At 46.0% G+C, this 24,587-nt stretch overlaps 2 protein-coding genes across 4 annotated transcripts; one reads left to right on the top strand and one right to left on the bottom strand.

Annotated features, from left to right (window-relative positions):
* Positions 1-7,390: 7,390 nt before the first annotated feature.
* On the bottom strand, positions 7,391-11,408 carry LOC100831647 (uncharacterized protein At3g28850). Its single transcript, XM_003570598.4, has one exon. The coding sequence runs from the start codon at positions 8,842-8,844 to the stop codon at positions 7,636-7,638; it is 1,209 nt and encodes a 402-aa protein (XP_003570646.1). The 5' UTR covers positions 8,845-11,408; the 3' UTR covers positions 7,391-7,635.
* A 156-nt stretch (positions 11,409-11,564) lies between these two features.
* Positions 11,565-22,043, top strand: LOC100831043 (putative ribosome biogenesis ATPase nvl). 3 transcript variants are annotated; one of them, XM_003570596.4, is made up of 24 exons: positions 11,566-12,240; positions 12,337-12,461; positions 12,531-12,625; positions 12,697-12,930; positions 13,361-13,448; positions 14,462-14,513; positions 15,322-15,387; positions 15,796-15,947; positions 16,030-16,100; positions 16,281-16,478; positions 16,561-16,602; positions 17,150-17,257; positions 17,460-17,549; positions 17,687-17,762; positions 18,467-18,563; positions 18,655-18,724; positions 18,844-19,020; positions 19,645-19,767; positions 20,404-20,487; positions 20,633-20,817; positions 20,904-21,042; positions 21,133-21,192; positions 21,298-21,369; positions 21,450-22,043. In XM_003570596.4, exons 1-24 carry the CDS (start codon positions 11,789-11,791, stop codon positions 21,561-21,563), a joined length of 2,970 nt encoding a protein of 989 aa, XP_003570644.1. In that variant the 5' UTR covers positions 11,566-11,788; the 3' UTR covers positions 21,564-22,043. The 3 variants fall into 3 exon arrangements, with proteins under 3 accessions (XP_010236115.1, XP_003570644.1, XP_014756572.1); XM_014901086.2 differs by having other exon boundaries at positions 12,099-12,240; positions 12,584-12,625; XM_010237813.3 differs by lacking the exon at positions 15,322-15,387 and having other exon boundaries at positions 11,565-12,240.
* The last annotated feature ends 2,544 nt before the right edge of the window (positions 22,044-24,587 follow it).

Raw genomic sequence — 24,587 nt, 5'->3', positions numbered from 1 at the left:
TCGGACCAAATCAAACAAACCATGCATGCACGCACGCACGTACGTGTGCCAAACGTCTCTCGCCTCTCTTGTGGTTCTCCGGGCCGCTACGTGTACCCACGCCAGCTTGCCCAGGACCCTTGCAACTAAACTGCCAGTGTTGTCGTGAAGGAACAGATCGAGCAGTAGTGCATCTAATGTCTGCTTGGTCTTTCCGGCCACGGTTCAGTCCCTGGTCCAAACACGTCTCTTAGGCGTAAATTCGTCTTCTCCTCTCGTCACTTTGTTCCAATCTTCTGTCCCGTGAAAGGATAGATCGATGATGCTCTCTAGCTTTCCTGTGAAGGCTAACCCACGTTCTTCACCAGGGAGAAACAAATAGACGTACGGCAGGCAGGCCTAATTAACTGTTGGGCATGGGAGAATTGTAACCATCTTAGGCATGAGTGGTTTGCCCTTTTAATCTTCTAAGGCTGTGTGGTGTATTGCATGGTGACACACGGCTTGCTCGAAACGGGAACATAGAATAAGTTGAGGACTGCGATTGATGGAGAAACCCCGTTGTAATTTCAGCAAAGCACCCGATCGACGAGAAGAAAGTATGCGTCCGTGGTGGATCGTCCTTGGGCTTTCTGATGCGGACATACTGAAGAAAGCTCGAAAACGATTAACTAACCACCAAAATTAAATGAAACTTATTTGCTCTGCCCATCGTGATCTCCACAATTGTTTGTTTGACATCTGACTTTAAAATGTACTACTGCTAACATAATTTTTATATTTTCCATCCGGGCTGGTGATTTGCCAGCTTATACAGACGTGCTGCATGAAGACCTTTTAGTATGAAAAATCATCAGCTGGCCTTGCATTGTGACTGTGGAGCGTGTGCGCCTATAATTAAAGAGCAATAATCTTATCTATCTTCTTTCACGTTGAAGACAGCTTACGTAAGCTCTGCCGGCCAAACAGGCCGGCTGACCGTGTCGATCAGCGGTGCGGGAAACCTTATAAAAGAGGGTCAAATTTGATGACTGGGTTTGTTTTCTCTTTGACAATCACCATGATTCGAGGGAGAATAAGTTAGGTGTACGAACGTCGCTTTTAAAACTGCGTCTGCCATTTGTCAATTCTGACTTATGGAGATTAATTGGGAATTGGTTTATATATAAGAAATAAGCAATTGACAATTGAAGAGTTAAGGCTGATTTATTCAACTAAACAAAGTTTGGGTCAAAGCGTATGATTTAAATTCAGAACATATTGATTGGTCAAAAGGAGACCTTTCAGTTCTTCATAAAGCGAAAAACATTCCAGAGGGTGCGCCGGCCATGTATCCGCGAGTACAGAATACTACTGGTACTCCATTACATGTAGCTTGAATATTGATGCTCCTAGTACAATCTATTCTAAAAGATATGAATTTCAACAAGAAAAAAAGTTGGCAAGAAAATGAAACTCAACCATAGACCTATTTAATTAATGGACCTCAACCGTTAGATATATTTATAATGCGTCTGAACAGATTACAACCGATACAAATCATGGTTGATGGATCATTGTAGCTGTAGTGCTGTACACAAAGCTATCATAAACGATACATCTCCATGTAACTGCATGTACTTAAACATATCTGACTACCAGAGCTGATATGACATATCTTAATATTGAACCTAACACGATGGACCCTTAACACAACGTACAAACGACTCCTTGGCTTGCGATCCGAACTTCATAATTAGATCGTACTCCGTACTTACGTCTTCACAGGCCGTTAACTCTCATGGAACAACTGTTCCTGGGGTGGAAAGAACGTGAACTTACCGCCTTGCCTAACTTGTCAACTCAGACAAGATACATTCAGTTAATTCTCTAACGATAAAAACGTGTGTATCTGTCGATTCGCGCGCGTCCCATGCATGTCTTTCCCACAATTCCACGCACACGTACTTGTGTTTTGCGAAGTATGGGCGGAGAAGAAAACAAACAAACAAACAAGCACAGGGAGGCCGGGCCGGGTGGCAGTCCTCCGCAAGCCAGTATTTCTCCGCTGGCCGGCCGTTTCGGCGTCACATTCGCAATGATAGAGCCGAGGCCGGGGGGAGAGAATTTAGGGAAATTTTAGTTGGGCACAAGTCGGTAGGTCATCATCATTCCATCGATCCATGGAGACATGCGTGGCAGCTTTAACGCCCCTTGTATGGCTAGCTAGCGCTGCTCGATTCCTCCCTCTCCAGCATCTTGATCATTCCCGGTTATTCCACATATATGCACGTTTCTGTTTGGGCAGAGGGAGTGCATTTCCATTCCGTGCGTGCTTTCGGCTTTACCTCCGCCCGTCGGTTTTTAATCGGTATATATGCGAATGCGACGTGTCATCGAGCGTCGTCTTGTAGGATGGCGACGTCGTCCCAACCTATATATCAACGCTCCGGATTAAACAGGTTAGTTCATCATCATGGGCAGGCCCGGCTCGGCCCGGATTCTGTGTGCCGGCGAGAATAATTATTCATGAGCCAATATTGCTAAAGTCTAAAGGAATAATTATATTCTTTCTCCAAGTGCATTTAACCTGTTTAGGTTTGATCATGAACTACCGAGTGCATCGAGACGCAAGCTTTTGCGTTTTTTCGAGAAGAAAAGCGAACCACGGAGAGTAGCAATTCTGCTCAAGCAATAGTCTAGTACATAAAAAAAAATAAGAAGAGGAGATTGAACAGAATCAAAACTTCTAAGGTTTCTTATGAACATAAAAAAAAAAGTATCCGGGCACAACCGGCGCAAAAGTCGCTTAATTGGAAGAAACAAATACCAAGGAACTCGAATTAAAATTTTAGAGAAATATAAAAACGGCATTTAGGGAACTCAACATTAATTTGCAAAGAAAGAAAAGAAAGATTCATAAGGAAAATAACAAGAAAAAAAGGAAATAAACACCCGTGAGAAAATAGAAATTCTACCTAACAATCTTGAAAGAATATAAATATCAATGCTTTTATGAATTTTTATGGAATTTTGTATGTACCGTTTAAAGAACTTGAATATGTAGTAACTTGCATTGATTTCTTTTTATTGCTTTCTTTGTTTTTTTCCTTTTTGATTTTTCTTGTGAACCGATTGGCCAGAGTAATCACAAAAAAACGCTGCCATGGGTCCCATGCTCCTACGCGCGCCGTTCTGATGGCAGAAAACGGGGCGGTGACACTGATATGTGTCGCGGCACGGTAGTTAGGTCTCTTAGAGTTAGGGTTTGGTTCTTCAGCGTTGGAGCTTTGGTGGATAAGAACAAATTTTCCTCAACTCCTGATTCGGTTGCTGCTTTTTTTTGGAGTAGTGGATTTGGTTATGTCTTCTTGTTTTTGTAGATTGTCTTTGTGTCTTGGCGGCTAGTTTTGGCCTCGTCGCAGAGCTGCTGAGATTAGGTCTTGTAGGATCCTGGCTGAATCTAGGGTGGTCATCCAACCCTGTTTATCGTTTAACAAGGGGAGGGGGAGAGGGGTCTTTACAGAGGTTGATTGGCCTTGTCAAAGAAAACAAAAAAGTTCATATGCTCTAGAGTCGAGCTAGGCACACTTCAGTAACTTTGAATCAAAGGTTTCAGTTTTTCTGTTGATGCCTTATTATTGCGAGATGCAGCACTAAATGTCCAGCCATGACCAATTCAACCCCACGTGCGTCACCACTCCCCAGCTGAGCCACAGAGACCGGAGATCGAACGGGTCGGTCGGCCAACGTCCATCTTGTCAAGCGCGATCGCCCAGCTTTTTCCTAGAGGCGACCAACGCCCCATCGATCTTCTGATCACCATCTCTCTTGTCCGTCGCGGCGTCGCCGTCCGTCGTACTCAAATACGACACGGCGTACGATCGGTCCATCGGTCGAGCCTTACCAGAGAGAGACCAAGAAGCGAGCACGCAACGCGCACCGCGTCCTAACCCTTCGTCACGCACGCACGCACGACTTGATCAACTCACTGATAGCACGCCGTACGTGCATGACTCGCCGTGACTCGTGAGGCACAACACACGGCGGAAAAATTATTCGGCCGGGGCCGGGGACGGACGGAAACTAAAGGCAGCTCGGCTCGATTCCATTCCACCAGAATGGCGAGAGCACTAGCGATGTTATCCGGCGGCAGCAAGCAAGCACGCACATGTGCGGCGAGACGAGACTAGCCCGCTCGTCCTGGTTGATGCGATGCGATGCGATGCTTATTGCTGGCCAATTGTTGCGGCCACGCCTCTCGCAGCGCTAAGCCCCGGCCGGCTCCCCTTTTTTTTCGCTCTAGCGGGGCTTCCTTTTTCCTTCTCTCGCTTTGCCGTCTCGCTCTCCTCCTCTGCCTTCTTCCTCCCGGTAGTCTTTTTGCGGGATCTGGAAGACGACCCAAGTGGCGGGGGACGGACGGGGAGCTTAGCTGAGATGAGATGAGCCGGGGCTCCACGCCAACCTCCCCCAACTTGATGGACAACGACGGGTGATCGATCGAAGCAGGAGTGCGGCGAGTACTTAACTTACTTTCCTACCTATCTAGTATCACCAGTTGGGCCAATCACTCGCCTGGGAAGAAAAATCTCCAAGCGTACAGTAACCCCGTACTACAGAAAGCCAGACGAAACGCCTGCCTGCCTGGCTGAATGAATGAATGAACACGGTACGTAGACAAAAATGTCTGATATATGCGTTCGTCTGATTGCTCTCGCTCGCTCGAGTCTTAATTACCAGCTGTCGATGGCGCGTGTTTTTGTTGTTGTCGTTGTTGTTGTTGTTGTTGGCGACGCTAGCTGTTGCCCGCTGCTTACTTACTAGCTAACTGAAACGATATCATGGTCGTCGAACAGTAGGCCGGAAAGGTAAATCCCAACGACGACGGACGGCCCCTGTATAAACTGAAAGCTGCTGTATCATTTGGTCGGTCAGTTCTTTAAGCGAGCAAGTACTACACGGAGTGCGTACGTACGTACGTACGTAGAGCAGATTTAAAAGCCGGCCCTTCACTATCTTCAGTGTGTGTAACATTTGCACCGCCGGAAAAAGCCTTTCCCTGACAGCGAGCGGTTGCCGGTTGCCCCCTTTTCTTCCCCCTTCTTTAATTTAATTTATCAGATTATCATCATCTCTCTGCGCTCGCGTCGGATTGGATTTGGACTCGTACTAACTCCCCGGCCTCTGGCTAGCTGCCTTTCACTCTCTCAATCGTCTGTTGGCGTAGACGAGATCGCAACATACGCAAAGCCATGCAGCAACGCGCGGTCGAGGCCGGCCACTAGCCATAGGAGCGACGACGAGGATCGGAGGATGCATGCCATGATTTAAATATCAATGGAAGTTAACGTCTCGGCCTTCCTGCTCTCTTTTCCTCTGCCTGGGCCGGAAAGGGATAAGAAAGGGATATTATGTTGGGGGCAGTTAACGTTCCACAATCCCCCACAACAGGCCACAGCACTGAGGAATAGACAAGGTGGCCGGTGTCTTTACACGTGCTGCTTAACACAGCTGCCATTTGCAGTTGCATGGTAGGATGAATGGATGGCGGGAACAATTGGAGCCGAGGGTTGCACAACTTGGTACCAACCAGCGTTCTAGATGGCCAGCAATATCTTCCTCCCTTCCTTTCCTTTTCCCCCCCTTTTCCTCCTGGTGCTGTTTGTGACTGGTTTACGGGTTAATTGGAATGCATGCATGGAGAAAATGCATGATTACGAGGCAGACATTTTGCCATCACCAAATATGATTACTAGCTCCCACGCACACACATCCATCTCTGTCAGCGTTGTCTACGTACTACAACAGCGCAACGAGAGAAAGAGAAAAGAGAGCAAGCGGGCCACCAGTTGTTGGTGTTACTTCTCATTGCCCCCATATTATTGCCCGACCCGCACAACTGATCTCGACGGGAGATCGAGTGATTAACCGTAACTTTCGTTGCAGCAAAGCTAGAGCCATGGATCGGGAAGTTAAAAAAAGGAGTACGTCACGTACGATCGGATCCATGACGCTGACATGCTACAACTACTCTTTTTTTCTTTCGAAAAAGGGTTCTCCCCGTCCTCTGCGTCCAAACTACTAGGTGCTGTTCACGAGCTGAGCTGGGGGGCGCCCAGGTTCTGGTCGATCGATCTGTCTGGTGTTTACATGTGCGCTTTGACAGGTTGTTGATCTCGTCTTGATTAGGCGCGTGAAATGGACCGGATTTGCATTTTTTTTTTCTTGAGCGCGTGGGTTGGCCTGGATTTGCTACGTGCGTCTCGGTTTGATAACCGAATTATGGCGGCGTGGAGCGGGACGAATCAACGAGCTGCTCGATCGAGGGGCTATCTGAATTATGCAGCATGGAACTCACACTTTTGGTACTCCTTCTGTTTCAAAATACATCTCATTTTTCTCATGGTATCCGCACCCGACCAATAACTAGTCACATTTATTTATTAGTAACCCAATATGGGTGTTCAGGCACTAGACGAGTCCGTCTTCGGATGATGGCCGCCCTGCCGCTAGAGCTTTTAGGCCTTTTGGCTTTTGACGTGGTTCTGCTTCGTGGGACAAAAGTTTTTTTTCTAGAAGATCCACAAATAAGGTTTTGGGCAGGACTTCCAGTACAGAAGTTTGGGCCCTTTGAACAGGCTAGCGGGCCTCCGGGAAAAAAACTGCGAATGTACTTTTGGCCCAATACTATTATCACAGCGGGCCTCCGGGAAAAATCTGACAATATACTTTTGGCCCAACACTATTATCGCAGTGGGCTTCCGGGAAAAAAAGCCAGTTCTATGTAGAAATGAATAGTTTGACGTAGACATTAGGTGTTTTGAAATCCGTCTCATCCTTTTTTGTTTGAGGGACGTATAATTTGCCCTCCCCAGTCCCCTCCGAACAGAAGGCAGCTGCAAAATTTGGGAGAAAGCCCAGAACTTTGCTGCGTAGCAAGCCCATCCCAGTTTCTGTTGATCCTCCATGGCCGATGGCTTCCAGTTCCAGGGCACTTGCTCCTTCACACGTCGAAGCCGACGTGGACGCCTCTTCATACCTCGAAAAGAACTTTATCTGTCGCTATTCGGGAAACTGGAACCAGCAAGCAGAGGTGATGTGTGTCGGTAATCACTGTTCTGGAAGGACGCTGATGTCTAGCAAACTATAGCTTGTCCAGGCAGAGTCGACGGCGTGCAAATCTTTGACCAGGGCACAAAACATGGGACACCTCGCCTTCCTTCCTTCCTTGCTGACATCTTCGTCGTCCGGTTCACGCATTTCCGTGGTTCAGATGGCACATCACGCGATTAGCCGATCGATCGATCGATCGATCAGACCGGACGCCAGTTTCAGGGATTGCGGGACGGGAACAGAGCCACACCCCACTGCACTTCGATGATTCGAAGACTTGTACTGTGTGGTAGTACCAGTGTTGTTGTAGCTCCTGATCTTACGGATTCAGAACTATCCTTGTCCATCAAATTGCAGTCGTTTCTGCTCTTACACTTCCAATTCCAATCCCACTGGGAAATACTAGTAAGAACATTACAGGAACATGTTACTTGATCAGTCCTAAAACGTAGTAGAACTACAGAAGTGTACTCCACTTCTCTGTACAACAAATCATCCGAACTAACAAGGTCACTCATCAGAAATTCCAAAAGAACCACACTACGGAAGTAAGTCCCAATCCCGTTACAAGCAGCAGAGAGGGCAGCGCACTAGCCCGTTCTCGTTGCACTCGGGGCATCGCCGGAAGCTGTCGAGCTCCTCGAGGAACACCTTGCAGCTGCCGGAGCACTCCTCGCACGGGACGAACCGGACGCCGCCGCACCCGGAGCACGCCTCCAGCGCGACGCCGCCCTTGCCTCCGCCGCACCCGGCGACGCCGACCGACGGCGACGTGTCGCAGCACTCCAGCGCCCTGGAGAGCTCCCCGGCCTCGTGCAGGCGGCGGATGTCGTCGGCGCCGCCCAGGTGCTTCCCGTCGACGAACACCTGCGGGAGCCTGCCCGCCTTGGCGCCGAGCGAGGCGTGGAGCTCGTCCTTGAACCCGCCGTGCAGCGACAGGTCGCGCTCGTCGACACGCACGCCGTAGCCCTGCAGGATGCACTTGGCGGCCCAGCAGTCCTCGAACGTCTTGCGGATGCCGCGCAGGCTCGTCAGGTACAGCACCACCTTCCGCTGGCTGTCCGGCGGCGGCGGAGGCAGCAGCTGCTGCGGCTCCGGAGGCGCCGGTGCCGGCGCGGGCACCGGCGTGGCGCGCGCCATCTTGGCGAGCTTGGCGTCGATCCTCTGCTGGAACGCGCTGACACGCGCGCGCACGATGCCCGGGAACCTCTGTATCTCGCGCTTCCTGATGATCACGCATTCGTCGTCTTCGCCCTTGTCTCGTGGCGGGGACACTTCCTCGCCCAGCGCTTTCCGGAACGCGGAGATGATCTCCGGGTCGAAATCCGGGGATCCCGGCTGCGACTGCGACCGTTCCCGGTGCCGGTCGTCTTCGTGCTCTTCGGCGCCGTCGCGCTGCTCCTTGTCGTCGAGGCCCGCCATGAGCTCCCACACGTTGATCACCTCGGGCTCGCGGACCGGCGTCTTGGTCGGCGTGCCAATCACCTGCCTTTGACGTCTCGCCGGCTGCTGCTGCGGGGCCGGCGGCGGCGGCAGAGGGAGCGGCAGCGGCGTGGCCTTCGCCGCCGCGGCGCCACGGCCGCCGTCGGCGGCGGCGCGCCACTTGATCATCTCCTCGTCCCGGTCGAGGCTGAGCGAGCCCAGCGTGGAGGACCTGAGGGCGACGGTGTGGTGGTGCACGGCGGCCGGTCCGGAGGCGCTCCGCCGGTACGACCGGCCGCCGCCGCCCTTGACCCCGCCCCGCAGCGCGTGCCTCGACCCCGTGCAGCCCATCCGCAGCGCGCCACGATCCAAACCGCAGCCAAAACAACCACGAACTTGGCACCGCTATCGATCGTAATCCCCCCAACAATCCAACGCAGAAGCGCTCAACGCGGGAAGGGGACGGAGCAGGTCAATGTGGCCACCGCCCGGCAGCTGGGAGAGATTGGGAGCGCCGAACAAACACGGATTGGGGCGGCCAGTTGATCGTCGGTGAGGGGAGAAGTGGGGAATTGAAGGAAGTAGGAAGTACAAGAAGCTGGGGGTGTGTGGGCGAGATCTGGGGTGCCTGCGACGGGGGGGGAACGGGCGGGGGCGGAAAAAGGGGAACGCTTTTATTATGGAGCCGTGGTGGAAGCAAAGCGAGGGAGGGAGGAAGGAGAAAGGAGCGTTTCGGGTCACGGGTAGGCAGGCGCCGCGCGTTGTTTGCGTATTAACTCGCGCGTTTTCGGTTGGATAGTACTCCGCATCGTGGTGTTTGGGAGTTCCGGGCCGCGTCAGGCGCCGGACGGCCGAATGAAGTGGACGGAATCATTGCTTCTTCCTGCTTAGAATCTCACGTCGTCTCAGCGGCGGCAGCAGCAACAGTGGTGTTGTTGCCCACTTGCGATGCGACGGCCTGATTCTGGCTGGCTGCAGCTGCGTGCGTGCGATTATCCGCATCGAATCGAGCGACGGAATGTGAAAGAAAACCTTGGTTTGGCGGTTCAAAAACTGGCTTGGATCAAGGAATGTTCGTTTTTTTTTATTGAACTCAGGAGTGTTTGTTGCTAGCAGTGCTAGACTTCCCAATCCAGTAGCAGCAGCAGCTGCAGCAGCCGTAGTGGTGCATTAACAAGCCTTCGGCAACGCATGGTATGGAAGATGGGCCACGACGCGCTGGTAGCGCGGTCTCGTGTGTTCGAACTTAACCAGGGCGCGATCACGCGAACAAACATCTCCGGAGATTGAATTCGGGACAGCGGGCAAGTTTTTGCGAGGAACGATGATGTGTCGCTAGCGGAAGGCACTTTGACTTGTCCCCGTCGCAGCAACAGGGCACCCGTACTAGCACGTCTTTCCTCTTTCTCCACGGGAGAACTCCGCACTCAAACCAGGAGACGTCGGGGTCATCAGCAAGGAACTGTACTTGTGCGCAGTCCAAGCAACCGACCGACGTCCACCGGCGACCGGAAAGCCCCCGGAATCGGCCAAAGCTTTTACAGAGTCCAACAACCGCGACGTCCTTCTCAGCTGGAGTACCACCAACTTCTTCTTCTTTACCATTCAACCGGCGCATGGGTTCGACGCGTTCTGAAGCTGGACCAGCGCCGACGCGATATCGATCGAGCGCGAAGGGTTTGAATTTGAGCCTTTTCGGGAAAGAAGTCTCGACTTATTTCGACCTCGTTGCTGGTTGGTGATGACTCACTGGTAGGTGCGAGGTGATCCGTCCGACGATCGGATTATCCTTCCGGGTTTTGTTTTTTGGCGCGTGAGTGGGTGCCATGTCAGTGATATCACTCGCCTCGCCTGCTGCTCGTCTCGTCGTCCGGGTCGGTGGTTTGTCGTCCGATTTGTGTAACTCCTGCTTTTGTCTTTGCGTGGTGCACGGCACTTCCCTAATTAAAAGCCTCTTGCTTCTTCCTCGTGCTCGTGTTTCGGATCAGACGGGCGGCCATTCTTTTTTAGAGTATTTATTACTCGTTGGTCAGGGGGCAGGTTGGGTCCGGAAATGGCATCTGCCCGAATCTACCGATCGAATTGGGGATTGTGATTTTGATGGGGACGGGCGATCGGGATTGTTCTTCTCGCCGTGCAGGGTAAATTCCAAACATGATCGTACGTACGTGCCGAGGCTGCGATGTGTTCCGCGCTGACTGTTGGAACTGCAATTTAGGTTCTTATTGGTAAGCGATGTGGATTACAAACAGGGGGACGTGGACGCTGTAGGGCTAATAAATCCGGGCACGAGGACATGTTCTAAACGCCGAAACCCGTCGCCTTTGCCAGCTGCCATGCACCCCTCATTTCTATCAGAACCCATCGCACGTACTCTACTCGAGCGAATTGTGAAGATGATTATTGCACTGCCTTTTCTCATTAGCGGCTCCCGTACTGAATCTAGAAACGGAAATGATGTTTGCCGAAAAGTTGACGCCTAAAGTGGACTGAGAGCAGTGTAGTACTCGACCGTGTGGGCAACCACTCGCCGCTACTACAACTCACTAATTCCTTTCCTTTCCTTTCCAGCTCTGTCGGCTAAACTACGCCTCACGATCACGAGCCATGAACTGCTAGCCTGCTACTGCACTCATGGTATCGATTCCGAGGCCGTCTTTTTGCCGGCTCGTCGTGGCGTTCGTCGGATCGCCGTTCGCAGCTTGCCTTTTTCTGTTCTTTTCGACGAGCGTCACCAAGCAGACGTCTCTTTTTTATTTTTGAGAAAAACCAAGCAGACGTGCTCCATGGACCACGGCGAATGGTCACCAGCTTGGGCTGCCCGTGTCGAGATTCTAGAATCTCACGCCGTACTATAATAACACTGGACCACGACTGGGCCCTGAAGAGTACTGTTTGTTATTTACTGGGCCATTTCATACCGGGCTTGCGGTCCACGAACTCACGGACACTAGGCTTAAATTGTGTTCAGCCTATGTGAAATGCGGCCCAGCCCAGAGCCCCCCCACGACGCCAGGGGCCAGAAGCTCCCAACTGCACACGCAAGAGAGCGGCAAGGCGTGAGAAGCGGATTAGCCGACCCGGGGTTGCGCCGTGGCATCTCCGTCTCCTTCTTCCTCCCCTCCGTCGCGGCCGGCCGTGGAGCGCCGCCCACCGTCTCCGCCACCCACCCCTACACACAGGCCTGGCTCCAATCTTCCCCACAGCGCGCCATTCCCTCCTCCTCGCACACACCCCTAGCACCGGCGACCTAATAACGCCTCGCCTGAGCAGCCGCTTCGGGAGCTGCCCCGAGATGCATCACGCGATGCGGCTCCGCTGCCTGCTCCAGCACCCGCCGCTCTGGTGCAAGTGCAATTCCCTAGGCATCTCCACGACGGGCGGCGGCGGTTGCTTCGTCAGGCGGTTCAGCGCGGTCGGGGCGCCGAGGCCGTGTGACGCGGGGCGGCGGCTGTGCCGGTTCTACAGCTCCAAGGGCGGCGTGGGCAGCGCCGAGGCCAGGGGCGGCGGCGGGGCCGCGGCGGCGGCCGCGGGGAGCAGCGGCAGGTGCAGCGAGCAGGAGCACGCGCGCCTCGGGGAGAGGGACCAGCAGGAGTGGCTCAGCGGCGAGAGGTTCCTCACCGACTGCAAGAGGCGGGAGTCGCCGTTCCTCACAAGGCGGGAGAGGTTCCGCGTCGAGTTCCTGCGCCGCGTCGTCCCGTGGGAGAAGGGGAACCTCACGTGGCAGAATTTCCCCTACTACGTCAAGTGAGACGCTGCACACCATCTGTTCGATGCTCTGTTTCAACCAAGCTGACATGAGTATGCTAATGTGTTTTTATGTGTATTGTATTGGATTGCAAGTGAGAATGCGAGGCAGCTGCTGAGAGAGTGCACGGATTCCCACTTGCGGCACAAGGGCGTCACATCAGAGTATGGCTCCCGGTTACCATCCTCTGGAGGGAGGATATTGCTTCAGAGCTCACCAGGTATTAAGCAATAGAGAGGGATATACTTAGTGATATAAATGCTTGAATTCTGAGATTTTTGTAATGTAGGAACTGAGCTTTACAGAGAGAGGTTGGTAAGAGCTCTTGCACATGAGTTGCAGGTGCCACTACTGGTCCTGGACAGCAGCGTTCTAGCTCCATATGTAAGACACCGAAGCCTTACATACAAAATGTGACGGGATAGCCGCAAACCTAATAAATCCCAACTTGTTAGGATTATGGGGAAGATTATTCAGAAAGCGAGGAAGAAGATGAAGATGGCGAGTTAGAGGATGAAGGTTCGGAGTCCGAGACGGAAGGTGAAGGCGACGAAGATTGGACGAGCAGCAATGAAGCTAAATCAGGTGAAAGTGATGACGAGGATGCTCTAAAGTCCGTGGAAGAACTCAAAAAGTCTGTGGATGACCTCAAGAAGTTGGTCCCATGTACTATTGAGGAATTTGCCAAGGTGATGCATTATGTTGGGATTTTTTACCTTGGCAAGATATAGATGTTTGTTTTTGTCCTAAAATATATCATTTACTCATATCATATTTGTTCTTTGTAATGTGCGCAAAGCTGGAAAACCTGAGAATAAGCAATCTCATGTAAAAGTAAGAGTGTAACTGTAACTAAAAATACCATTTGTTGTCAACAAAACTTGCTTTGCTCACTTATTAAAATCTGTTGTTGATTTTGGATTGTTGCTTGAAGTTCCATACTAGCATCTGTGTTGTTTCGTTTTAAAATTATCTTCTTTTCCTTCTGCAAAAACATCAAGATAGGATAAGCCATCACTTTCTGCTTTCTAGTATGTCAGTTGTTCACTCAATATTATTTCTTATTTTTTACATGAGTTTGTACTTGATGATTTTTTTTTCATTTGCTCGTACTTTTAGAGAGTTGTTGGTGAAGAAGAAGGTACAACATCAGAATCCTCTGAAACTGCCAAGTCATCAGAGGAAGACAAAAGGCCTTTCCAAAGGGGTAATGATATTTCATTTCGTGATGATCTTTTTTCTGGTATGCTGACACTAAATCAAACTACAATTTTCCTTACGAACTAGGAACTACACTCTAGGACCATAGAAAATTTGGTCAGTTACATCTGAATGTGTGCGATGTAGTTTATTTTGTGTTATGCTGACACTAAACTTAATTAAATTATTTTTTCCGAACTACTAACTTTTAAGGTCAAATGTACCGGATTACTTGGGAATGTGCATACTATCTTACTATCTGACGATCGATGTGCATACATCTTGCCTACTCTCTTAAAGCAAGTTCCTGTTATGCTCGACTGAATAGTTATTTCCTTTTACTTGCTGCATCCTGTTGGGTATGCATTAGATTAAGTACTTTTGTTGTGATAAGCCAATGCTGCCCATGTTGTAAAAAAATGTTTCTTCATGTTTTAAACAGAAGGATTTTTTCTCTATTAATTGCTCACCTGGTGTAAACTCTGATCATCTTGGCTGGAGCATTAGCCCTTATTTCTAGGATTTTTGCAGTTGTACCGACTCAGTTTGGGACTTTTAAGTGAAGGCTTGTTAGTTTTGTTGAAGTCACAGAGTCCCAGGCCTCAGCTGCATTCCGATACCATCTTTTTTTTGTGTGCGTGTTAACATGAGCTCAAGGTTGGTCACATTTATATTAATAAAAGGGTTGCCGCTGCCTGCAGACAGTACTTATCTATGAGAGCCTGATAAGTGATAACATTGTCTGATTTCTGGCCTCTCTATTGGTTCCACTGTGTATATAGCTGCACCAACTCTACGGTTCAATCTACTTCGAAAAAGAAAATACTCTGAAGTTAAATTAGAAATATATGCTACTACCTCCAATCCGAAATAAGTGTCTCAGTTTTGAACTAGGCTTGAACTAAGTCTACTTCAAAACTGCAACACTTATTTTGGTTCGGAGGGAGTATATTATACTAACTTAAATTTTTTATGAAGATGTTAAAGCTGAATTTGTAACTTTCTAATACTTATTTTCAGGCGATAGGGTCAAGTATGTTGGATCCTCTGCAGTTGTTGAAGCAGATCAGAGGTGATTGTTGGATATTGATTCTCTTCCTATTGATTTGTTTTTCTTGATAACTTCCCATGCTCTGCATGAAGCCATGAAGTACACATAGTGATCTGAATTACCTTGTCTGGTCCATTTTTTATGCCACTAGTTGACCCTTATCTTTGTTGTTTTATTATAAAATTATTAACAAATAGCAGGATGCTTCTCTTTATTTATGTAAGTTTTTTTTTTCGGATTGAGGAGCTCAGCTCCCAATTTCACTAATGAAACCGCAACTACAAAGTCTTCAGGTTCAACACAAATTCAAGCAGAATTTAAAACTAGCTGGACATAGGACTACAGCCATACACCGGCAACAAAAAAACAAACAGGCAGACGACTCGATGTAGACTCCACGCACATGCCTTCCATATGCCTATAAAGCTACAAAGTTACATATTACATGATTCCTGCTTCCAAAGCACAGTTGCGTGTGTTTTTCCCTGCTGGCACAAGCTGCGGGATGGGTTGGGGGAAGCACACAAGTGCACCTATTCGTGTTTCCTATGTCTTCATGCGTGTTGGGCACAGGACATGCTGAGCTGGTTTGGGTTTGGTCTCGTCTGTGTGGGTCAATTTGTTTAACCAAGTGGTTTCTACATGTATGCTTGCATAACAGTATAGTTTCGTCCACTATATTGGTGAAACTGGAAAATACACCTATCCTGGTTTCAGGGGTTCATGCTGTCTGATGTTAGAAATTACACCACTTTTTTTTACTGTGGTTACTTTCTGAATTGAGCTTCATCACATTAACACTGATATGTACCATATATATCATACACAGGATCATTTTGGGGAAAATATCTACTCAAGATGGCTCGAGAAATGCCTATACTCTCATTAGTGGCAGGTGGGTGGGTATATCTTTTCTCACGTGGACCAGGATAAAATGATTTTGGCACTTGGTTGTTCTGAGACCCCAAGGCAACATTGTAACCTGAATGCCAGTGTTTTTATTTCTTTTTGTTGTTGCAAAACGATTCACGGTACATGCACCGAGAAAAAAAATGTCTTGAAGTTACTTAGCCAAATTGGTACTCTTTCTTCCTGTACTACCCTATTTATCTAGAGTGGGGTTCTTCACCTTCGGCATTTCTTACTATGTATGAAATCTACATGAATGCAATCTGTGTTTTCTCTTACTATTAGTTCTGTAAAAATTATTCTTGTGAATTATGAGTATGAGTAATGCTTTTTCTTTTTCTTTTTTTTTTGAACTTGGATGAGTAATGCTTCTAACTTTAGTACTTTACTACAGGACTTTATCAACTGGGCAGCGTGGAGAGGTATATGAGATTAACGGGGATCAGGTAGCTGTCATATTTGACCCTCCTACAGAGAAGCTGCATGATGGTGATAAAGATGAAACTAGCGAGGAAAATGCAACACCATCTGTTTACTGGGTTGATGGTATGCCCCTAGTCTGTTTCATCAACAATTTGATACGATAAGAAAATTCCAGGCACCTTCATCTGGTTTCTTCTTATTTTAGCTCAAGATATTGCGCATGACCATGATATTGAATCAGAAGATTGGCATATCGCCATTGAAGCACTTTGTGAGGTGATTTATCAAAAGATATGTTTGGCATATTTATTCGACTTAAGTTTTTTCTTCTGCATTTTGTGTGTATGAGACCTGGTCCTTACTTCCGGTGTTACATCCTCCTACATTGACAGTTTAGTGCCAGTCTCATTGATAAATTTACCTGTTCATTTACTTGCTTTTTTTTTTTTTGAGTAGGTTCTTCCATCTCTACAGCCAGTCATTGTCTATTTTCCAGACAGTTCCCAGTGGTTATCTAGAGCAGTTCCAAAATCAAGTCGCAGAGAGTTTGTCCAAAGGGTAGGCGAAATGTTTGACCAACTCACTGGACCAGTTGTGATGATATGTGGGCAGAACATGTTGGCATCAGTACCCAAGGACAAGGACAAAGAACCTGTGAGTTTAGAACTCTCACATGCTTAAATTGAACTGATAAAACTTTTCTCTTACTTATTGTTTCTGTTATGGACATGTACAGCCGACACTGATGTTTCAGAATCTCTCTCGCCTGTCTTCACTGGTAATTTATTGACATTTGATTACATGTTTTTCTTTTAATCATAAAATAACTTCTTAACTTGTTCAGCTTTGTATTCCCGTGTGCGTTCTTTGCTCCGCTCCCTAATATTAGAAGGCACAGGATTTTGATATTGTTTCTTTAGTTACATAATTTGCTGTAAAAACATTTTGCTTTGACAGAACTTACAATTGCTACCAAATGTTGACTGTTTTCGATGCAGTGTAATCACAAGATTTAGTTGATGACTTGATGAGAAACATTTGGCTTCTGTGTAGAGTGAGTAGAGAATGTGGGTCTTTACATGATTAGACATAGTTTATGTTAGGCTCTAGACATGTCTGCTTTGGCAGAAATTCTAATTGTGCTACTCAAATGAAAGACTACTTGCTTGTTCTTTATGAAGTATAATCATAAAGCAAATAGCAAATTGGCCACTTTTTTTTATCATTAGCCTTAATTAACCTTGCTTTTATACTGTCTAAACAACTACTTATTGATACTCATATTTGGAGATCGGTATAAACTGATTTCAACTGCTTATATCCAGCCATCGTCGCTGAAGCGCTTAGTAGGAGGGCTAAAGGGACAAAAAGATTCAGGATCCAGTGACATATCAAAACTCTTCACAAATAGTCTCATTGTTCCTGTTCCAGAGGTAAGATTCTTTTGCTAACCTAAATCAAATCTACAAACTTACATGCTTCAAAATTGAGCATGCCTCCATAAATATTTGATGATGCTATAATGGCGTTTTTAGTTAAATCCATGACTAGCACTGCCTAGAACATTTATTAACTACAAGTGTGCTTTAGCTTGGGGGAACTCCTGACTTTTGTCTTTGTTTATTTTAATTACAGGAAGGTGAGCAACTACGAGTTTTCAATAACCAGATTGAAGAGGATAGGAAAATTATTATTTCAAGGCATAACCTTGTTGAATTACACAAGGTTTGGTTATGCACGTTTATCTTCCTGCATATTTTTTAAAGGAAAATTTATTCTTGTAGAAGATATCCTCCTGCTTGTCTCATGCATGATTTCTACTCTCTCATATACTTCCTGTAAATCATGATTGATTAATGCAGGTGCTTGAAGAGAATGAACTATCATGCATGGAGCTTATGCATGTGAAATCAGACGGTGTTGTTTTGACAAAGCAAAGTATGTATGCTCAATTTTTTTAGCTCACGCTAGCTTTGTTTTCATGCAATTGATAGCGGACAATTTATTTTGCCATCTTATACGCATCGTCGTACATAAGAATATAATGTTTTCTTCTTTGGAAAGTTCTGATGCTACGTTGGCTTTGTGTTTGGGGCGAATCTTTCTATGGCTGTTCATGTGAACTATTGCTGTTACCGATTTTCTGCTGTTGCCGATGCACAACCATGCCTCTTCACGACTCAAAGTAAAATTAATCCTGATTTCAGCTAGGTGTCAATGTGTCAGTAACTGGCCTCTCGTTGGTTACCTGCATGGTTATCTTGGTAACATAGAACCTTGTCCCTGCGAAGTCTTTAGCCGGTAAAGTAAAAGTCAATTGGATGATGCATCCATGGGAGTTGTTGATAAGTCATGTGAGCTGTCTTCTACGGAGTATCTATTAATCTAGATTATTTGTTTTTTTGGTAAGACCTGGTTAGGATTACTTTTAACTGGTGTAGCTGGCTGGTTATGGATGGAAACACCTTATCCTTTTGAATTAATTCCTATGCTGGATTTCAGTCGAAAGGGAAAAGTATTAACAGACACTTTTATGGACTAAGAATACTAAATAAAACCTCTTTACGCATAAATTTCCGTCACCGGTCCTAAGATGGAGCTGAGGCAGGATGAGTACTCAGCGAGTGTATTGCACATTGCAGAAGCGGCAAAGGTTGTCGGATGGGCTAGAAGTCATTATCTGTCGTCAACAGTTCTTCCCTCTATTAAGGGTGATAGGTTAATCATCCCACGTGAGAGGTACCAACTTCAATTCTAACACAAATGGTTGTATCTGGTCAATGTATTTTTTGCTGAGCATTTTACTGTTATTGCTTGCAATTTTGTGAAGTCTTGATGTAGCCATTCAGAGGCTGAAGGAGCAGGTTCTTAAAACAAAGAGTCTATCTCAGAATCTGAAGGTATTTCCCCTATTTATATCATAAAGTTAACTTTAACTTTCCCACCTTTCTTTTACCTGCTAGGTTGCTAGTACTACCTCCTGTATTCCTACCTGAACTCACAAGTTCCCTATTTTCAGAATTTGGCAAAAGATGAGTACGAGCGCAATTTCATATCTTCTGTTGTACCTCCTGATGAAATTGGAGTCAAATTTGATGACATCGGCGCGCTTGAGGATGTGAAGAGGACACTGGATGAGCTTGTTGCTCTTCCAATGAGAAGACCGGAGCTTTTTTCTCACGGCAATTTATTAAGGGTACAAGATGCTTTTCTTCTAGACTTGTCATGACTGCTTCACCTTTTTTTGTAGAGATGCCATGGGACCTTAGATATTGCAGTTAGGTCATTGCTGTCTTCTAGACATGAGTTGCTTAATATTGTAAAAAGCAAGGTGGGCAAATTGTTATGCAAAGATTACGTATTTATTCATCTCTTTGTGTTTTATGGCTAGCGTTTATGGTAGTTGCTATTCGAGGCGGAATTGCCTATTCTTGGCATGATTGAAGTTAAATCCACTAAACCAGGGGAGCAGAAATTGTTACCGTACATAGTTACATATTTATTCACTTAGTTGTGTTTAGGGCTAGTTCTTATACTAGTTGCTATTCAAACTGATCATGAAAGCATAGCGAATTTCATGTACATCATCATGAATGCATAACAATTTTTTTGCTCGGATTCTTCATTTGAAAACATCACCCTTGCGGATTTATGATTCTTACTCAAGTTATTGTTTGAGTTCAGTTCATTGAATGTTACAAATTTGCATGTACTATCAATCGCTGTAGCTTTTCATGTTCCTCTTATCAGACATTCTTGATACTTCAACTGGCTTAGCTGAATTTCTCATATGACATCTGTATGCCTGGATCCTTTTCAGCCCTGCAAAGGTGTTTTGCTTTTCGGGCCTCCTGGTACAGGGAAAACACTCTTGGCAAAGGCACTTGCAACAGAAGCTGGGGCAAATTTTATCAGCATAACCGGTTCTACACTAACATCAAAGGTTATTTAGTTGACTTGCTTCTATTTTTGTCTCAATTATTGCAGCGAATCTCGAAAAGATAATGTGCACTACGGTCTACATGTTAGTGGGTAAACTACAAAGACCTAACATGAAGTCTGAACAAATTTCAGAGACCTAATTACTTCATGGAAGTTACCATAATTGGACTTTTAACTTTGTTGGATCAGCATGAATACTTGAGAATCGAAATTCATAGTGTTAGAGAAGTTCAAAGATAACTTTAATATTCTTCTAATTCTTACAAGCCATGTCAAAGTTTTGAAATTTTGACTGAAGGTATATGGCCAAAACTTAACTTATTTGTGGACTGGAGGCAGTACTTTGTAGTGCTCTTTTTGAGCATGGGATGACACAGGATGACAGCATATCATTGTTTAATTTAATACAGTATATGATATTAATAGATCATTGGTAGATCGAACTTGTAATAGTGTCATGTTCCCGTAATGTGCTAAATTGTGAGATTTGACTTTACATGCTGCATCTTGCAACAATAAACAAAGAAAGAATTTGCATGATCCCTTGAAAGATGGGATGATCCACCTTCACTATCGCACACAGATGCAAGCCTATTTCCTGGCCAAACACCTTATTTGTTCTATTTTCTTCAAACAGTGGTTCGGAGATGCTGAGAAGTTGACGAAGGCCCTCTTCTCCTTTGCTAGCCGACTAGCCCCGGTCATCATATTTGTGGACGAGGTATGCCCAGCTAAACAAACATAATTTTTATACATGTATATATTCTTGAAACATTTTATTATTTTGGTTGTTTGGTCACAGCTTACCACTGTCTTGGTTGTGCACATTCTCCTGGTCTGATGCAATTTGGTCTGATATATGACAGGTTGACAGCTTACTTGGCGCAAGAGGGGGTGCGCTTGAGCATGAAGCAACAAGGAAGATGCGGAATGAATTTATGGCAGCTTGGGATGGTCTAAGGTCCAAAGAGAACCAACGGATCCTTATTCTCGGTGCGACAAATCGTCCATTTGATTTAGACGATGCTGTTATACGGCGTTTACCTAGACGGTAATACATGTGTCCATGCTGTTGATTTCAAATAAATTCAAGCTATGCTGATCTAGCAAGGTGTCCATTTGTTTCATGATCTACAGAATATATGTTGGTCTTCCAGATGCGCAGAACCGAATGAAAATTCTCAAGATTTTACTTGCTAAAGAAAACCTAGAATCTGATTTTAAATTCGATGAACTCGCTAATGCCACAGAAGGTTATTCAGGCAGTGATCTGAAGGTATCAAACACATGCAATGATAACCTTTTTCCCTGTTCTGTTCATATTTTTATTATCTGTGTGCAATCATTCTGATTTTCTCATCTGCAGAACCTATGCATAGCTTCAGCATACAGGCCTGTTCAAGAACTTCTTGAAGAAGAAAAGGAGGTAGTTATGCTCTCTTAGTTTTGAACTGTTGACACATGCAAACATTTCCATAATAATAATCAAAATTATGCGACCTCTTATTTCCTCACATGGTCACTATTGCAGGGACGTGTGAGTAGCAGCAGTACCTACTTAAGACCCCTCGTATTGGATGATTTTATCCAAGCAAAAGCTAAGGTACCTTGGGCCCAAATTTTCTTTTTAACTGCCTAAATTTGTGTTTCCTGCCCCTTTTACACTGGCTATTCCCTCTGCAGGTAAGCCCGTCTGTTTCTTATACTGCAACAAGTATGAATGAATTAAGAAAATGGAATGAACAGTATGGGGAAGATGGCAGCAGGACAAAATCTCCATTTGGGTTTGGCAATTGACGTATTCTAGGTTGATTTCCCAACCCAGTGGTTTGTAACATCAATAGATTGCCTATTTAGTGACCAGAAATCAGTCCCCATTTCCCCAACCCACTGTTGTTTGTAACATCAATAGGTTGCCTATTTAGTTACAGGAAATCAGTCCCCAATTTTTTTTTCCAACCCAGTGTTGTTTGTAACATCAATAGGTTGCCTATTTAGTGACTGGAAATCAGTCCCCATTTTTCCCCAGAGCCCATTTATACAAGTAGCAAGATTCTAATCGGATGAAGAAAAATTATACGAGCTGTTGTTATTGGATCACCATTATTAGAAATCAGCTTGTAATCGATTCCTAGACAATGTGATGCTGAGCTACAAATTACTCCAGCTCAGCATAAGCCTGACCAAGATGTACGTAGCTCCAGAAAATTCCAGTTCATGTATGCTACTAATTCCTTGGATTTGAGCTCAATAAAGTTCTTTCCTAAATTATTGTAATCTTTTTTACTGTACGAACTGTTGCATGAATTTTTCCTTTGATCTCGTGAGGCTCAAAGTGTCGACATAACGAAACCAAAAACAGTGGCTGTACGATAATCCTATCGGCATCCACTGGAGTATTAGATGACGGTTCACATCGATTGACCTATCGATTAAACCAGGACCAGAAGTAGTTGGGACATACTCCAGTGTGGGAACGTCGCAACGTGGGGTGACTGGACTCTGCGTATCGCTCCTCATCCGCTCACCGGTGGCTCTAGAGTCTAGACCCACCCAGATCCAGATGGACCGCATGCGTCCTCGTGCCGTGGCGTAGCATAGGCATTTTGCAAATGGATCTGTTCTGTAGCAGTGCACGGGGAGTTGAATCGAGCAGCTGAGCTGCTGTGGGGATCATCTGACGCCACCTGTGCACATGTGCAGTGCAGCGGTGTTCGAGGGACCACCGGGTTTCACTTTCTTTTCGTCGCGTCCAGAGCAATGATCCTGCTGCTCCGCCAGTGGCAACATTGTTTGTACGACGGATCCTCTGCCCTGAAGGTGAGCAGTTTGGAGACGTCCACCGATTTTTTGCATCCAACAACCGTTGTGGTCTAAACCTTACCCTAGTTTACGTGGTAGAATTTGCGCCAACATTACGCTGAAATTCTTGAACATTCAGAGAGTGCAATTAAGCTTAGTTCTGTGCTGCATTAAGTGATTGAGACTCTGAAAATATTAGATTGTCTTAAATTTTGTTAAAATTTAGATGTATCTGGACGTGACTTAGTGTATAGATGCATTTAAATTTAGTTAAAGTTGAGTTGGAAAGAGGAAGTACATGGCTTCCGTGTTCCATCGACCGAAAGAAAAAAAAAACCTTTTCTCTCTCACTGCGTGCGAAAACAAGACCGGGCCATTCTTTCTAGTCCTGGGCACGCCAGATTTTCCTTTTCGTGGTTGTTGGCGTTCCAGACTTTGGAGAGATTTTTTTTCTTGCGAGAAACTTTGGAGAGATGATTCTGGATCTGGTGAATCACACGCTTGATTTCGTTGGTGGCGACCACGTTGCATTCCTGCTATTTCAACCATTTTGGCATTCTACAACAAAAGTAAAACAACCGTCATAGAATATGTTGCCACGACGGGAATATTGACTACCCACACATTGACCTTGTCCTTAACTCAGGGAGTGCCCCATTCAACCACGAAGCTACCGTGCCACGAGCCAAAAAACATGTTAAATGCAGGTGCCACGGAAAAGATTAATTAACCAAAGACGTGTGCATATGTCATGCTACGTGCCACTCTTTTTGTTACGAGAATTCAGAAGGCCATATATTGGCAACGCAATTTTTTTCTTTGGGCTCCAGAGCTACAGGGAGCTCTATATTTCAAACAACAGAAAATACATTTTATAATTTTTTAAATTGCTTTCTTTGTCTACTATAAATATAGATGTATAGTACTCCCTCCGATCCAAGGAGTACATATTTGTACGTTTTTATCAAAAGATACATGGATTTGCGTTCTGTGCAAAAAATCACAGAATTGTGGATCTATAATAATGAAGTGTGAAATCTGTGAATTTGTTTTCTTTGTTTAGCTCAAAATCAACAATAAATTTTGCAGATACATAACATACGCTCATATGTACATGTGTATTTTTTCATGATTGCTTGAGACCAGGAAATGTGATTTCTTTCCGAAATTCAAAAAAATGCCGTTGGGAGGCTACAGCCCAGGAGGCTGGAGGGATTTTGATATTCTTATGTACAATCTTTAAAGAAAAAGAATGCAAAGGTGGTGCGCGGTGATCGTGAGCGAAGTTTGATGCTCCAAACCATTTTGGAGTAAGAAAAAAGATTGTTTGTGTATTAGCAGGAAGTTGTCGGTCCACGTGAGAAGATGCTGGCAACACTGATCGGAGAAACACACCAGATACCGCTGTCCGGAGAAAAAGACGAGATGACCAACCCAGATCAACTAAGTCAATATCCGGGATGACCAAATCGTAATAGCTCTACATCGAAGAGAATTGGATGACCAACGCAAATCGTGTAAGATAGATCTAGGAAGACTTAATTTTAATACCTTCATGGCGAAATCAAAACTGGCTGAACCTCGCCGATCAGAACAGAAACATGAGACATAAACACCATCCGCGAAACACAAAGATAAAACGAAATACCCAACTCCAGAAAAGCGACGCCCAGAGCTACCTAAAAATATATGGGATCATCGTCTAAGGTCGCCTCTACGATTCCGCATCCGTTCGGGCACGATCCTCTCGATATACCACCACCACCTTCTTCACCAACCCCGCGTCACTCCGACGTGGCACCTCACGGTAGGTGACTCATCCCCTTTACTAAATCCACACAACTAACCTGGCCCTCTCATGTTTCTCTGACCAAAATGCCCCTTAACCCGATGACAAATCCAAACCAAAAGAACTCCAAAGGAAGAAGAATCGTGAGCAGGTTCGGTAGGTGGGTATGCTGGGTCAAAGGCCGATGGGCAGAAGGGTAATTTCCGGTCCGGATTACGCAACTACTCGGC

This window comes from Brachypodium distachyon, chromosome 3 (genome assembly GCF_000005505.3).
Source record: "Brachypodium distachyon strain Bd21 chromosome 3, Brachypodium_distachyon_v3.0, whole genome shotgun sequence".
Taxonomy (NCBI): domain Eukaryota; kingdom Viridiplantae; phylum Streptophyta; class Magnoliopsida; order Poales; family Poaceae; genus Brachypodium; species Brachypodium distachyon.
Note: the sequence above shows the minus strand (reverse complement) of the source record. Positions and strands in the feature narration are given on the sequence as shown.

What these genes read in the sequence shown, in the direction of transcription:
- LOC100831647 (XM_003570598.4), bottom strand. Translation starts at nt 8,844, where the DNA reads ATGGGCTGCACGGGGTCGAGGCACGCGCTGCGGGGCGGGGTCAAGGGC.
- LOC100831043 (XM_003570596.4), top strand. Translation starts at nt 11,789, where the DNA reads ATGCATCACGCGATGCGGCTCCGCTGCCTGCTCCAGCACCCGCCGCTC. An exon ending in CCATTGAAGCACTTTGTGAG is followed by an intron (nt 16,101 to 16,280) that starts GTGATTTATCAA and finishes TTTTTTGAGTAG; the next exon opens with GTTCTTCCATCTCTACAGCC. An exon ending in TCATTGTTCCTGTTCCAGAG is followed by an intron (nt 17,258 to 17,459) that starts GTAAGATTCTTT and finishes TTTTAATTACAG; the next exon opens with GAAGGTGAGCAACTACGAGT.